This window comes from Miniopterus schreibersii (assembly GCF_964146895.1).
Source record: "Miniopterus schreibersii genome assembly, chromosome: 5".
Lineage (NCBI taxonomy): Eukaryota > Metazoa > Chordata > Mammalia > Chiroptera > Miniopteridae > Miniopterus > Miniopterus schreibersii.
The window spans coordinates 59118180-59132130 of record NC_138106.1 but is presented as its reverse complement, the minus strand read 5'-3'; the positions used below and the strand labels follow the sequence as shown (position 1 = coordinate 59132130).

Here is a 13951-nt window from a genome sequence, read left to right as displayed (position 1 = left end):
GACCAATAATTATTGAGGGTCTACTCCATGCCAATACAGTGAGGCTGCTGAAGCTTCCTGCATGTGGATATACAGTCTTGTTATTATTATGAGACAACCTGTGAGCCTTCCCCTAAGTGGTATAGGACCACTTTACCACTAGGTACGGTTATGACGTTTTGGTGTGCCACTGGGGGCGGGAGCATAAGCCTAAAATTATTACTGTTTGTTTTATTTCTGATTTTTCTGAAATAATTTTCTGTGTTCTTTTAAGTAGATTATAAATTTTTTTATTCATACAGGTTTGCTTTTATTAGACTATAAATTTTAATAGCTGATTTTATCTGCAAGTTTTATTATCTAACCTAAGATAATAATAACTGACATTTATTGTCAACTGAATGCTAGACACTTTTCTAAGTACTTTATATGTACTCATTGAATTCTTCCCCCCATCCTCTGAGGGTAGGTACTGTTGTTATTCCTTTTTCACACTTTAGGAAACAAAAAGGCAAAGAGGTTTTGTGCCTTGCCTAGGGTCCCGTGGATAGAAAGTGTTAGGGCCTCAGATAGAAACCTAGGGGCCACTGCCTGGGCTCCTCAACACTGGGCTATTCTATCACCTTGTTTTAGACGAAGATAAAAGACTGTGCAAGTTGCTTGTTACAGGAGTTTGCGTGTTATAGAAGGCTCTGTGGAAGACAGCTTACTCCTACACATGTGTGTGCCGCTGAACAAGATGACAGATTGTTCAAGACTGCTGTCAAAAAATGGAGCTGATATTTCCTTTTTAAAAAGTGCCTGTACTTTTAAAACTGCCAAGATACAGCTTATACACTTAAATAAGTAAGTGCATATTTGTGAATTTGGAAGATACTGTGAGGGCTTTAGGAAATTACGGTGTATGACTCCTGTCCTCCAGGAGTTTATTCTTCACTTGCAAAGAAATAAGGTATGAAAAATTAAGGGATAAAACTATAAATAGCGCAAGTGGTTTCATAAGGAGCCATGCAGTGAAAAGACAGAGCTCCACTTGAGTGATGAGTGATAGATACACAGAGTGAATGTGTAAAACCGGGACAGGGGACAAGGAGAAATTAATATGAGCAGGAATGTTCTGGGGACCCAGCTCAGGGAGAGCCTGAAGATGGATCTCAATGAACTTGCTGAGGAACAGAGGTTGAAACTAGCAGCCGGCTTGCTTTGGCCATAATTTGTTGACCTGTATTATAGTTCACATTTGAATTAGTGGCTAATATTTTAAAATTATAGATTTTGAGTAGATGCAAATTACTGATTTCTCATGAAAATTTAGAGATCTGGAAATACTAGACTAACCTTCCTGCATAAGAAAGTTGTTTGGAACTAATAAGTGGCTGCCTCGTTGTAGAGGTGTTTGCTGTACAAATGTGACCACCCTTCCCTTTCTATGGAGCCCTGACTCTGAGGCCAGAAGTCATTGCCAGCCTCCATTTTCACTTGTCCACCTCCCTCTTTTGTACCTGACCACCCATGCACAGGAGAGATTGTGACTTATGTATAATTCAGTGGAGAGAGAGGAGAGAGACAGCAAAGGGATAAAGGCAGGCCCGTGTGAGATCGATAGATGACACGTAAATCAGACTGGCTGGCAGGAGTGGAGGAGATTTATGGAAGGTGAAGGTAGGGTGTAGCTGCACGTCAGAATTGGGGCGGAGGCTGCCCGGCCGGGCGTGGCTTGGCGCTTGAGCGTCCACCTGGGATCCAGGCGATCGGGGTTCGATTCCCGGTCAGGGCACATGCCCGGGTTGTGGGCTGGATCCAGGTGATCGGGGTTCGATTCCCGGTCAGGGCACATGCCCAGGTTGTGGACTGCAGCCCATCAATGATTCTCTCATCATTGATGTTTCTATCTCTCTCTCTCCCTCTCCTTTCCTCTCTCTGAAATCAACAAAGATATATTTTAAAAAAAAGGAGAAAAAAAAAGAATTGGGGCGGAGGTGTTTAGTGTGAAGCAGAAACATTTCTGCTTGAACATAATGAGGAACCATTGAAGATTTGGGGCAAAGGTGTGCAGTGTGATGAAAGCACCACCTGGAGAGATACTTGGCAGCTATGTGTGTCAAATGGAGTAGAGAGTCTCTGTGAACATCTGGGGGGGGGGGGGGGGGGAGAAGACAGGAACCCGGAGAGAGGGAGCTGGCAGTGGAATCAGGAGGCAGGAACAGACACCAGGGGGTTGCATGGGACTCAGCTGGATGATTGAGTTGATGTCAGAGGCAAAGCAAAACGGGTGTTGGAGGTGACTTCACTTCAAAACCTGGGTTTGTGGGAAAAGAATGGCTTCCTGAAGTTTAACCCTGACCTGTTAAGGAGCCTGGGTGTTTGTGGAAGCCCAGTACTACAAAAGAAGAGAGGAAAGATGCTGAAGTAGGGAGGGATAACAAGAAATCCAGTACTAAAAACGTCAGTAAGAGGGGATTGTCAGCTAGGTAAATAGTTGCGCTTGGAAAGTAGAGACCCATATTCCTCTGAGCACAGGAGAAAGGTAAAAAACAGTCACCGCAGCACTGCTGGGTCTGGCCCGTGGTACCTGTTGTCTCTGTTGTACTTTCTTCTTTATCTCAGTTCATGAAACTAGTTATGAGTTACGGTGAAGTTGGAGAAAGAAGATGCTAGATTTCTCCAGATGCACTCCTTGTATATAAAAAAAGCAAGCTGATAGATCTGTGGGAACAGGCAACTGGAAAAGTTGTCCTTCACCCTGTTTATTAAAAAGGATGGGGATGTTTTCAGAGGCCTCACCTCCCTAGTTTTTCTTATATACTCACTTGCAAAAGCCAGTTATAATTGAAAACAAGTAGGTAAAGATAGATTTATTCTAGTATCCATAAAAATTAAATCTTATGGAAGGTTCTGGCTCACTTTAGAAGAGCTGAGTTATTATAAAATGACAGAAATTATATACCATCCTGAAAAAAGTAGGAAATCCCATCTTCCAGTCACAGTAGCATTCCCCACCACTTCCAGTTATAGGTGATATTAGACTGAGGTATGACTTTCGAGTTTTGTGTTGTGTCCTCATATATTATAGACACATTACCTCTTCCATCCTGTTGTAACCGCCTGAAGCCCAAACCCTCGATGTGTAGCTCCCACCTCAGCTCTACCAGCACCATCATCACACACCTGAATTCGAATACTTATTTGAGGGGGCTTTTTATTTGAAAGTGGAACGTTTCTTTTGTTATCTTTTTGTGCAGAGTTGTGAGTCATTTTTAGAAAACTCCTAAAACTGTGCACTTTATTCCCAAATTACACCAGCTTATTTTCAGAACTGAAATACAGAAATGCACCTAATGGCTTCCTTTTAGTAGATGGCCTTTTATAGGAAAGACTACCCCAACCCCACTTGGAGTTTTCAGAAATGCTATCGTTTCTAAAGAAATAGTGGGTAAAGAGAAACCTTTAAGCCAGCATTTCATCTGCCCCAATTGTTTCAGCAAACCAGGTAGTAAACTATTTAACATGCCCAGGTTTTAGTGTTGAGAGACGCTCAGACCACTGTTTTGTGACAAGTTATCTTTTATAATAAAGAAAATTGAATTTTTTTTTTAGCAGTGATGCTATTCTTTATTCTCTGAATCCTTCAGCTAGTGTATTTTTATGGCAAGAACATTCTGGTTTTATTTAATTATGGGAGAAATGCACATCTTGGAAAACACTACTAAATGCCATCCTTGGGTTATGTCTACATGTTTTGGCAGGTAATAAGCCAGTGCAAAATGATTGTAAACATAACTTGGCTGCAAAACATTTGTTTTTGTACTAAAAAGCAGAGATTTTGAAATGGAAACTTCTTGATTAGTGTCAGTGGGTCTGTTTTCACACTGCCTTGTTTTTAATCTAGCTGGTTCCTTTATAATAGACAATGAAAGACAAAGCATAATTGCGAGTGAAATATATGGTATGGTACAATCTGATGTACACAGATTGATTATGTCTTTAAAGCAAATCCCCAGTACAAACCCTGACCCTAAGGTGTGGTCTTACCTGAACTGAATATGACAGCCTCCTCGAACATAAAATATAATCCCTCCATTTTATCTCACCCCTTCAATATTCCTGTTGCATTTTTTCTTTGCAATCATTTTAAAGAGAGTAGTCTTTTATATATCCGTTCAACATGTACATCCTTAGGATCTCAGTTTCAACATACTGGGTTTTGTTTTTCTTTTGGGAGTGAGTTACATTTTTTGAAATACATTTCTTCTAGCACATCCATTCTATGCCATTCTGATTACACAAAATAGTGAGAAACCCCATTGTTTTGGAGTTAAAATATTGTTAGAGGTAAAATTAAAATATTGGTGGTAAATTTTCACTGGTGCTTTCATGAAGCAGAGCTGAAGACAGTGTGATTACTGGTCCAGGCCAGCCAGTAACAGGATCATAGTTAGTACTGTTTTTATGGACTCGTAAAGTCGCTCTTTCTTGGTATGAATCAGAACACATTTTAGACTCATCAGTTATTTTGGAACTAAATGACCCATTCAGTTTAACATGGTTATCTGTTGAGTGCATTTGTTTTGAAGGTGGGTACTAGGATATTCTTGGTGAAGAATACAGACGTGAACAGGATACAGTTTGTACCCTCTGAGTTACAGTTATGAAAATAGAGCAGGACCTGAAGGAACAGACAGTAAATATCACATATTGGTGCCCAGCATTTGATTTAAAACATTAACATTTTAACTTCTATGAATATAGCCATGGGAATTCCATCCGGAAAGCTGCACTGCAGATGATTTTGCATTCTCACTTTAAAAGAAGGTGATTGTCCAATTTAAAATAATAATAGAATAATAAATTCTCATTTATTAAGGCATGTTCTGTTTCAGGGCCTGTTTAACAACCAACCTTCTATTAAGGGCAGCCTGACTAATTAATAACAGACATTAATTCTGCGCTTCCACAATGCAGTTTTATTCACTTGAGTTCACATTGATTTATGTTCTCTTGCATCCACTACGTATTCACGTGTGCACACAATCTTGCATATTTACGTAATGTAGTGCTTACGCACTTTACTAAGTCCCATTGAAGTGTTGATATATGCACCCAAAAGTAGATGTAAGTAGATATACTTGTACCCAAAAGTAGAACTGAGCTTATATATATCCCTAATAATATAATGTTTTAACTCATAGAAAAGGAGCTAAAAACTGGAAATTATGAAAGTCTCCCTGAAATAAAGCATTGTCAAATGTGCTAGTCTGTTTGGTCTGTATGCTGGCTTACATCCCAGGTGGCTGCAGACTGCCTTTCCTGGATTCCTGTGTCCCCTGCTTTCCAGCTGGGTTTAGCCAGTGACAGACACTGGCAGGGGATGAGGGAAGAGGAGAGAAAGAGAGGCTGGGTAGGTCAAAGGAGGCATGAGGAGGGCTGGGGATACAGCAGAGGAGCATCTCTTTTGTGCCTCCATCTCTCTCCAGACAGGCCCGCCATGGCTCCATCTTCTACTAGGACCCACCCCCTAGGCTTCAGGAGCACTTCCCCCATTTGTACCCACCGTGACTTTCTCCTGTAGCTAATCCCTGGATTGCCTCACCACCTCCTGTCTGGGTGTCTCAGTTCTTCAAGATCTGTGTAACCAACTTATTCCCTGCCTTAAATTCCCTCAGCTAGGCATGGTTAAGTTGTTTCTGTTTGCCTAGATAGAACCTGACTGGTGCACAAGCCATTTTCATTTCCTATTTGGTATGATTCTAAAATAGACTAAGAGACTATATCCAGATTTCAGCAAGACTTTTGACAGTCTTATGTCCTTGTGAATAAAATAGGGGGAATTTAGACTAGATTATAAATTCTTAGATTGCTAAAGTTTATCAGTGTTCAAGTCAACCTGATGAAAGGGCTCTAGAGGTTTACCAGAAGGCTCTGTCCTTGGCTATGTCCTACTCAACATTTATTACCAAAGATCTGGATGAAGATATAAAGCAGCTTTTATCAAATGTGTCCGTAACACAAAGCTGATAGGTATTTTAATTCAAATTGTCAAATGATAAACTTTATAAGGAAAATGGAAAATCTTGCATCTAAGTACAAAAAATACAAAGATATAGCATGGGAGAGGCCAAGCTTCCTAGCATATCATGTGGGTAAAGAAATCCAGGATTTTAATCGACCACAAACCCCATTCAAGCCAGAAATGTTGCCTCTGTTTAAAAGAGGGGTGGGGTGGGACTTGTCTTTAGGCTCCATTAGAAGATTGGTGGTCCTTGTTAACTGACAAGTAGTTCTACTCCTCTTCAAGAGTATTACAGGAAGGATAGGAACTTACTCTAAGACAGATATTGCTAAATTGAAGCATCACTACCCCCTACCCTTGCAAAGCTTTATGTCATTTACAAGTTGTATGTGCACACATTTGTTCACCTTTGCCTCACAACAACCCAGTGGAGGATTACCCCATTTCTCACCATTTGTTTCCTCATATGGGTTCAAGTCTAAGATACACAGCTGTCTGTGTGTCCTGAGGCAAGCAAGGTCTGGCACTAGGTGGGGAACCCAGCTAATTACAAAAAAGCACATTCTCACCGCAGGACACAATACTGCATCTAGGTAAGAGGGATCCAACTTTGAAAGGTCAGGAAGCTTTTACATGTGGTGAGCACTCAAGGGAACCTGGAACATTATGCTAGGAGAAGAGGCTTGTGGGAACGTAAAGTCTGTCTTCAAAGATTTGAAGCTGTCACGTGAGAGAAAGAGTGGACTAATTTATGTGGCTTCAGGAAACAACTAGGACTGACACGGTGATAGATTTTTGCCTAATATTTAAAAGATTTCAGACAGAACTGCCCTCTCCTGTGGTCATTGCTTTTGTGCAAAAAGCTGGATAACTAACTCTCAGGAACATAGTAGTAAAATGAATACCTACACTGGGAAGAATGTTAAATTAAATAGTTTCTAGAGTGACACCCAACTCTGTTTCATCTGTTTTGGGTTTTTGGGTTAATGAGATTTGTGGTTTGTAGTTTTTTATTAGGAGTTGTTTTATTTTTATAGTTTCACTTCCAGGAATATAACTGTTTTTATTATAATTTAAGGTTAACATACTCTATTTGTGGAAAAAAAAAAAAAAAACTTTCAAGAGCCTGAAACAGGGAAGTAAAGCATGACTAGTGCTCAGTGTAATTAACTTTACAAGAAATATTATGCTATTTCCTTGAATATGTCCCCGGAGTGAATGTCTGCATTTGTTCCATTTCATTCCTATTGGGGGTGATGAGGAGAATCATTTTGAAATATATTGAAGCAGAGAATAGTGTTTGCAGAGTATTATTAGGTTTGATAAGATGAACTTGTGCAAATACAAACTGTTGGCATATCGCTGTAAAAACCAGCACCTATATGCTAAAAGGTCCCTGAGATGACTTATTAAAGGCCATCTGAGTGATGGTAATTGAAAAACCATAAAATTTACCTTGAGGATAACTTTCCAATCTTCTTTCAAGAACTAGTATAGACTTTCTCCCCACAGTGGGATAGTTACATTCATTGAGAAAGGAAATGAAATTATTTCAAAATTTGTACAAAAAACAGCAAATCTCCCATGACAGTAAAACATGCAGGAAAGATTAAATGTATTATTAGTGTTTCAAAAGTAAGTTAAGATAACATTTTGCTTTGACCTTATTTCTGGTTAGGTTTAATAAAGGGAAGTTCTTTGTCTTCATAACTACTTGCTGAGGTCTAAAAGTTAACTTGATTTCCTAAAAAAGCTTCATTGTGAACCCGTAGTTCAGATCTCCCTGTGAATGATCCAAAGGGCTGGGGACTCTTGTCATGTTCATTTTTTAAAAAACTTGCACTGTCTGCTCCCACCTCCACCCCTTCTCCAATTTCTTCCCAGACTAACTAATCATAACATAACTTTCAAGGAAGAATTTGAGAGACATTGAAAGTACTAGGGGAAAAAATTAGCTAAAAGAGCAGCTGATACTTAATTCAATGTAGTATCCATTTAAAATTTTGAATTTGAAAAATGAACTTTACAGATGTTAATTTCTGACAACTTGCCATTTGATAAAATGGTGATTTTTCTTTTAAAACGAATTAGTTTCTTACTCATGTGCTTAATTTGAGGGCTCTACAAGACCTAATACTCTTTCCTCTAAGCTGTTTAATGCAAAGTAGATGAAATAAGTACTAAGAATTCCTGTGCTGCCCTTCGCCTAATCGGCATGGTTTCCCCTTTAATGTCCTGCATGTAAAATCTTGGGAGTTTGAAAACAACCAAATTGCAGCCAGATATTTTTTGGTATTCAGAATTTTTCAGATTTTAGGAAAATGATGATAATAGTGTATGTATCTTACACTATGCAGTTAATTTCCCCAGTGCATATTTAAATGAATGAAGATTCTGATAGCAAAAGCATATGAATAGTCACATTGAGATAAATTAAGACGTCAAGGGGTTTCACATTAGTTTTGGTCAGAATTTGCAGCTGAGAAAATTTGGATGTGATCGAGTTGGCCACCAAGTGAGTTAAAAACAAAAAACACACAAAAACCACCATCACTTAGTTTTCAAAGCTTTGGTGATCTTCAAATTATCAGCATTTGTGGACCTGTAAAGTTTCATTTACCAAAACCTTCCTAGCTGTTGAATGAATCATCTTATTTCTAATTTCAAGTGGATACATAGAAATAGTCACTATTTTTCTCCTTTCCCCAAGAACGAAAGGACAGACATCAGGACAGAGTTTGGGGATGATCTGCTAAGCGTTGCCATAAGTACAAGACTTAGCATCTCTGTTAGACCTCACAGAATCTTCTGGGACAGATTATTTTTATTTTATAAAGGCGACAGAAGAATAAGGAGTGAGATGACTCATTCCAGCTACAAAGTTAGCAAGTAGCAAAACTAAGACTCAAACTCAGGTCTTTCAGCCCTGGATCCCATGCTCCTTTCACCAAATCTTTTTTCCCTAGGAAAAGCTTCCCAGAAGTTGGAAAATGAGAATTCAGGCATATGCTTGTCTAGAGGTTAATGACTATATCGTAATGCCTAAAACCTTTTATTAATTTGAATCATTTAAGTTAGCTTGGCACAAGTGGACTAATGTAAAATTTGAAGTTTGTTATGATTATTTTTAAAAAGTGATAATTTAAAAGTTCAAGCTAATTTCAAGTATGGAATAATAAGGATTTTTGTTGCTGTTGTTATCTCATTTTTGTTTTAACTGTTCAGATGTGTCTGGCATCCGAGGGAATGAAAATGGAAGAATCCAAGTTAATAAAAGCAAAAGAATCAGATGGCGGAAGAATTAAAGAATTGGAGAAGGGGAAGGAAGAAAGAGAAATAAAAATGGAGAAAACAGATGAAGCCAGATTACAGAAGGAAGCAGAATTTGAAAAATCATTTAAGGAAAATGTAAAAGATTCCAAGGAATTAAGAAATTTGGAAGAGCTGCAAATGGATGATATAATGGCTATAAAAATGGAAGATCCCAAAGAAATTAAAAAGGAAGAATTAGACGAAGATAAAAAATGTAGTCACTTCTCTGATTTCTCTTACTCTGCCAGTGGCAAGATAATAATAAGCGATGTTCCTAGTAGAAAGGATCACATGTGCCATCCTCATGGGATTATGATCATTGAGGATCCCACAGCATTAAACAAACCAGAAAAGCTAAAAAAGAAAAAGAAGAAAAGCAAAATGGATCGACATGGAAATGATAAATCCACACCTAAGAAGACTTGCAAAAAGAGGCAGTCCTCAGAGTCTGACATCGAGAGTGTCATATACACCATTGAAGCTGTCGCAAAGGGAGACTGGGGCATTGAGAAACTTGGAGAAACCCCTCGCAAGAAGGCCCGCACATCCTCAAGTGGCAAGGGAAATATTTTGGATGCCAAGCCACCAAAGAAAAAAGTGAAATCAAGAGAGAAGAAAATGTCAAAGGAGAAATCCTCAGACACCACCAAAGAGTCAAGACCTCCAGATTTCATTAGTATTTCTGCCAGCAAGAACATTTCTGGTGAGGTGCCAGAGGGTATAAAAGCAGAACCGTTGACCCCCACGGAGGATGCATTACCACCCAGCTTATCGGGACAGGCCAAGCCCGAGGACGGTGATTGTCACAGAAAAATAGAGACTTGTGGCTCCCGGAAATCTGAGAGGTCTTGCAAAGGTGCTCTTTATAAAACCCTGGTGTCTGAGGGCATGCTCACCTCTCTGAGAGCTAATGTTGACAGAGGTAAGTGACTTCTACACATCTGAAAAGATTATTGAAACCTAGCAGAATTTCTCCTTTCGTCCTATTGAAAAGAACCACCAGAGAGAACAATATGGCGTCAAAATGATATTTTGTATTTGTACGGTTACTGGTTTATAGATCACATACATTTGTTGTTTTACGTACATGTTTCTTAGCAACATTGAGGAGAGTGTCTTCAGGATGTAAGTGTTTAAAGTAATTCAGACCTTTATTTTTTACTGGTATGGGCTGGGTTTTTGTTTTGAAAAATCAGTATTGCATGTCTGGAGTTCTTAGCCTGTTTTCTAAAACTAATGGAAAGAATTTCCTGAATCAAGCAGATACGTTTAGCAGAATCTTGACCTGTAGGTACAGGAGCAAATGACTTATCTAGTCCTCTCCATTAGGTAATCAAAACTATAATTGAACTGAAGGCTCTTTAAAACAGAACAGCATCCAGAAGCCAGTTAATGTGTATATCTTTATTAATAGAGTGTTTCTTATGAATTCATCTGTGTTAAAATACATCATGCTAGGGGATTACCTTTGGCCAAGCTAAATTCCAACTAGAGATGTGTGAATACTAGGTCTAGCAAGCCCTAAATGAAGATCCTCGGGACTGCATAGTTCTCCAGGGATGTCATTCCAATAAATCTTGGTGAATTCGAATTAATAGTGGCCACCAGCAAAGAACTCCCACACCTTAAGCTGATTCTCTAATGGAAAAGCTAGCAGTCTTTGGTCTGTCTCTGGAGTCACACAGTAGCTGTTGAGTTATGACAAGACAACTTATCTCAGAGGCTGTAAGTCACTCTTGTATTTGTTCTGTTATTAAGGTTAGTCCATCATGAATCACTCTGAGAGACTCTGAATAGTTGCAAATAGCAACATGCCCATGAAACCTAAGGGGTCAAGAGGTCACTTGTGATGGGAGGGAAACCTAAGATGATTTCCCTCCCATCCCAATATACCGAACATGTTCTTTCTCTTGAATGTCCTTAGGGAAACGAAGCTCAGGAAAAGGAAACTCCTCTGATCATGAAGGGTGTTGGAATGAAGACAGCTGGACATTTAGCCCAAGTGGGACCAGTGGGAGCAAGAAGTTCAAGAAGACAAAGCCAAAGGAAGATTCTCTCCTTGGGTAAGTGCCTATGAGCACAGCTGGCTACACTGCACAGCCCCAAGTGTGGTAGGATTTTCAAGGCAAACATAAATTTCTAACTGCTTATTGAATATTCATTTAGCACATACTACAATCTTAGTAAATACACGAGGGAGGACAGATCATGTGTATCACATGGTTCTTGCTGTTAACACGGTTGTGAGAGTGACAGTGTCATTCACATTTTAAGTATCAGACTTAGGCCTGAGTTTGGATTAAGGTCCACCATGTATTAGTGGTGTGACATTGTAAATTCTTTAATATTGCCAGGATGCATGTTCTCATCGGAGGTTTACAGTGGATATTGTATAATTATGTTTACATTTTACATACTGTGTGTACTTTATTTAGTATTTCTAGGCATGTACATATCTTTGTAAAAAAAAATGACAGCTGAAAATGTAAGGTAAATAAAATTATGTTTTTACTTCTAATCTTGTTTTGTTTAAACTGCATTTTACTACTATAAGATAGAAATAATAGATTGAGTATTCTCTCTGGTACAGAGAATATTCAGTTATTAATTATATATTGAGACTTAGTGTCAAGCAGTAGCATACATCAAGATAAAATCATTAAGAATTATTTCATTTTTATGTTATGCCAAAGACTATTACCAATCTTAATATAAAGCATTTTGTTTAATATAAAGCAAAGTTGTGAGATATAATACTTTATGTTGGTGAGGAAAACAGCTGAATATTCACTTGTACTGTTTTGAAAATTCTTTGCAATTTCTCTTAGTCCAATTTGAAAAGAATACATTGAACAGAAATAAATACATTTCTATATTCTCCTTATTTGTTCATAAATATGTTTAAAATTATGCAGATTTTATGCATTGGGAATATTGTATTTAGTTTATTCATAAATATCTGCATTTCTGTTTGTGGAATATATTTTTTCCTTGGATGTTACAGTGCTTCAAAGTATGGTTAATTCTAAGGCTCTAGGTCGTCACAAAGTGTGAGACTGGAAATTATTTCTCATGACAATGATTCCTCAAGATTATATATATTGAGATGGTATATTTATAATTTTATAGATTTCCTTCCTATTTTTTTTTCAGCTCCAGAGTAGTTCAAATTAGTTCTGCTTATATTATGCTTCAACAATGACCTAAAAATCTTCACATTTGTCATTGTCAAATGATACTTTTTAAATGAAGTATTTCCTAAAAAAGTGACCATTGAGCATTAGGACCAGTGCTTTATAACTTCTGGAACTACCAGTGCTCAGTATGTCTACCCAGCAAGAGAGGGAGGAGCAGCTCTCATTGCAAACAGTGAAGTCCTAGCAGAACACAGCAGGCGTGCAGGTTTCCCTTAGATACTGCTGAGGCTGTTGCTAGTCCTCTTAGAGGAACGAGAAGAGTGAAACAATCTTTGGAAAATCTGTCCCTACAAAGAGATTGCTTTGTGGGTTGGTTTTTTGTTTGTTTCTTTGTTTGTTGTGTGTGTTTGAAGTCATTTCTAAGGCAGTCACATATATATATAACTGGGAGTGAGGTTTTCTACAGGCTTAAATCAACAGTAAACTTCTGGTCGTTCCTCCTCTCTCTCCTTTAAATAATGGCCTGTCAGAATCAGACTATCTGGGTTTGCCTTGTTGAAAACACACCAACATAGTGCCTGAGCAGTGAGAAATGCCACTTCCTGTCAGTTTTATCTGAGTTTTATAAATGAGCATTTTAAACCTTTTTATCGCAGAAAATGTGCTACCTGCTTAGTTAACTGTAGCCAAGAAAAATTCATCCAATTTTGGCAGTTATAATTTTATAGATTTATCCTAGAAAAACAGAGGTGATTATTCTAGTTGGAAAAAAAAAAAAAGAGTCCCAAGAGACCTTAGGAATTACCTCTCGTGTTTCATATTTTTCTCTTGCTTATTCAGAGTATCTGAAAAATTCACATCTTACAGATTGCTTTTGGGTACACCTAATTAGTACCAGATAGTACCTGATTTTCCATTTAGTATAAACATTTTTTAACTGAGTGTGAAAAGATGATTTTAGGAAGGGAGAAACATCGCTCCCACCCACCACCCTTTGCAGCTTTAATAGAACTTGGCTGTTGCCTTTTCTGTTGACAATTCTGTTGGTTATGTGACTGTCTTATCTCTGCTCCCCAACCCTTGTACATGCCTCCAAAACTGAGAATAGTTTTAGGTGGACACATCTCGAGTACATCATGTAGGCAGCCACCTTCTTGTAAGTTGGCTACTGAAAGCTGCTCTCTTCCCAGTCCACCCTCCATTTTCCATCTACTGAGCAAAGATTCTCCTGCAGCTTCTCCCGTCGCTTCGGGCTGCATCTTAGTTACTAAGCCTCACTAGTGAGTCTGTGAAAGCCAGCAGCCAGCCTAGGACCCAGCAGGGTGCTGCCATTGCTGCGGGTGAGGTGGGGAGGCCGGCTCGCAGACCGGCAGAGGCAGCCCAGGCATTCCCCAGCGTGGCTGGTGGCGGTCCTGAGGTCTGCGGTGAGGGTCGGAGCCGGGCTGCCTCTCCCACGTGTCCACTGAAAACTGGCTTTTCCTTTGCTCGCTGAGTGCTTTATCCTCCCCCTGGC

General features: G+C 38.9%; 1 protein-coding gene across 11 annotated transcripts in view; it reads left to right on the top strand.

Moving 5' to 3' along the window:
- The window catches only part of BBX (BBX high mobility group box domain containing), a 253040-nt gene that overhangs the window by 214161 nt on the left and 24928 nt on the right, over positions 1-13951 (top strand). For all 11 annotated transcript variants that reach the window (XM_081138095.1, XM_081138103.1, XM_081138102.1 and 8 more), the window contains 2 exons: positions 9215-10223; positions 11226-11364. In XM_081138095.1, the coding sequence (XP_080994221.1) occupies positions 9215-10223; positions 11226-11364 (1148 nt within the window). The remainder of the gene's footprint in view (positions 1-9214; positions 10224-11225; positions 11365-13951) is intronic.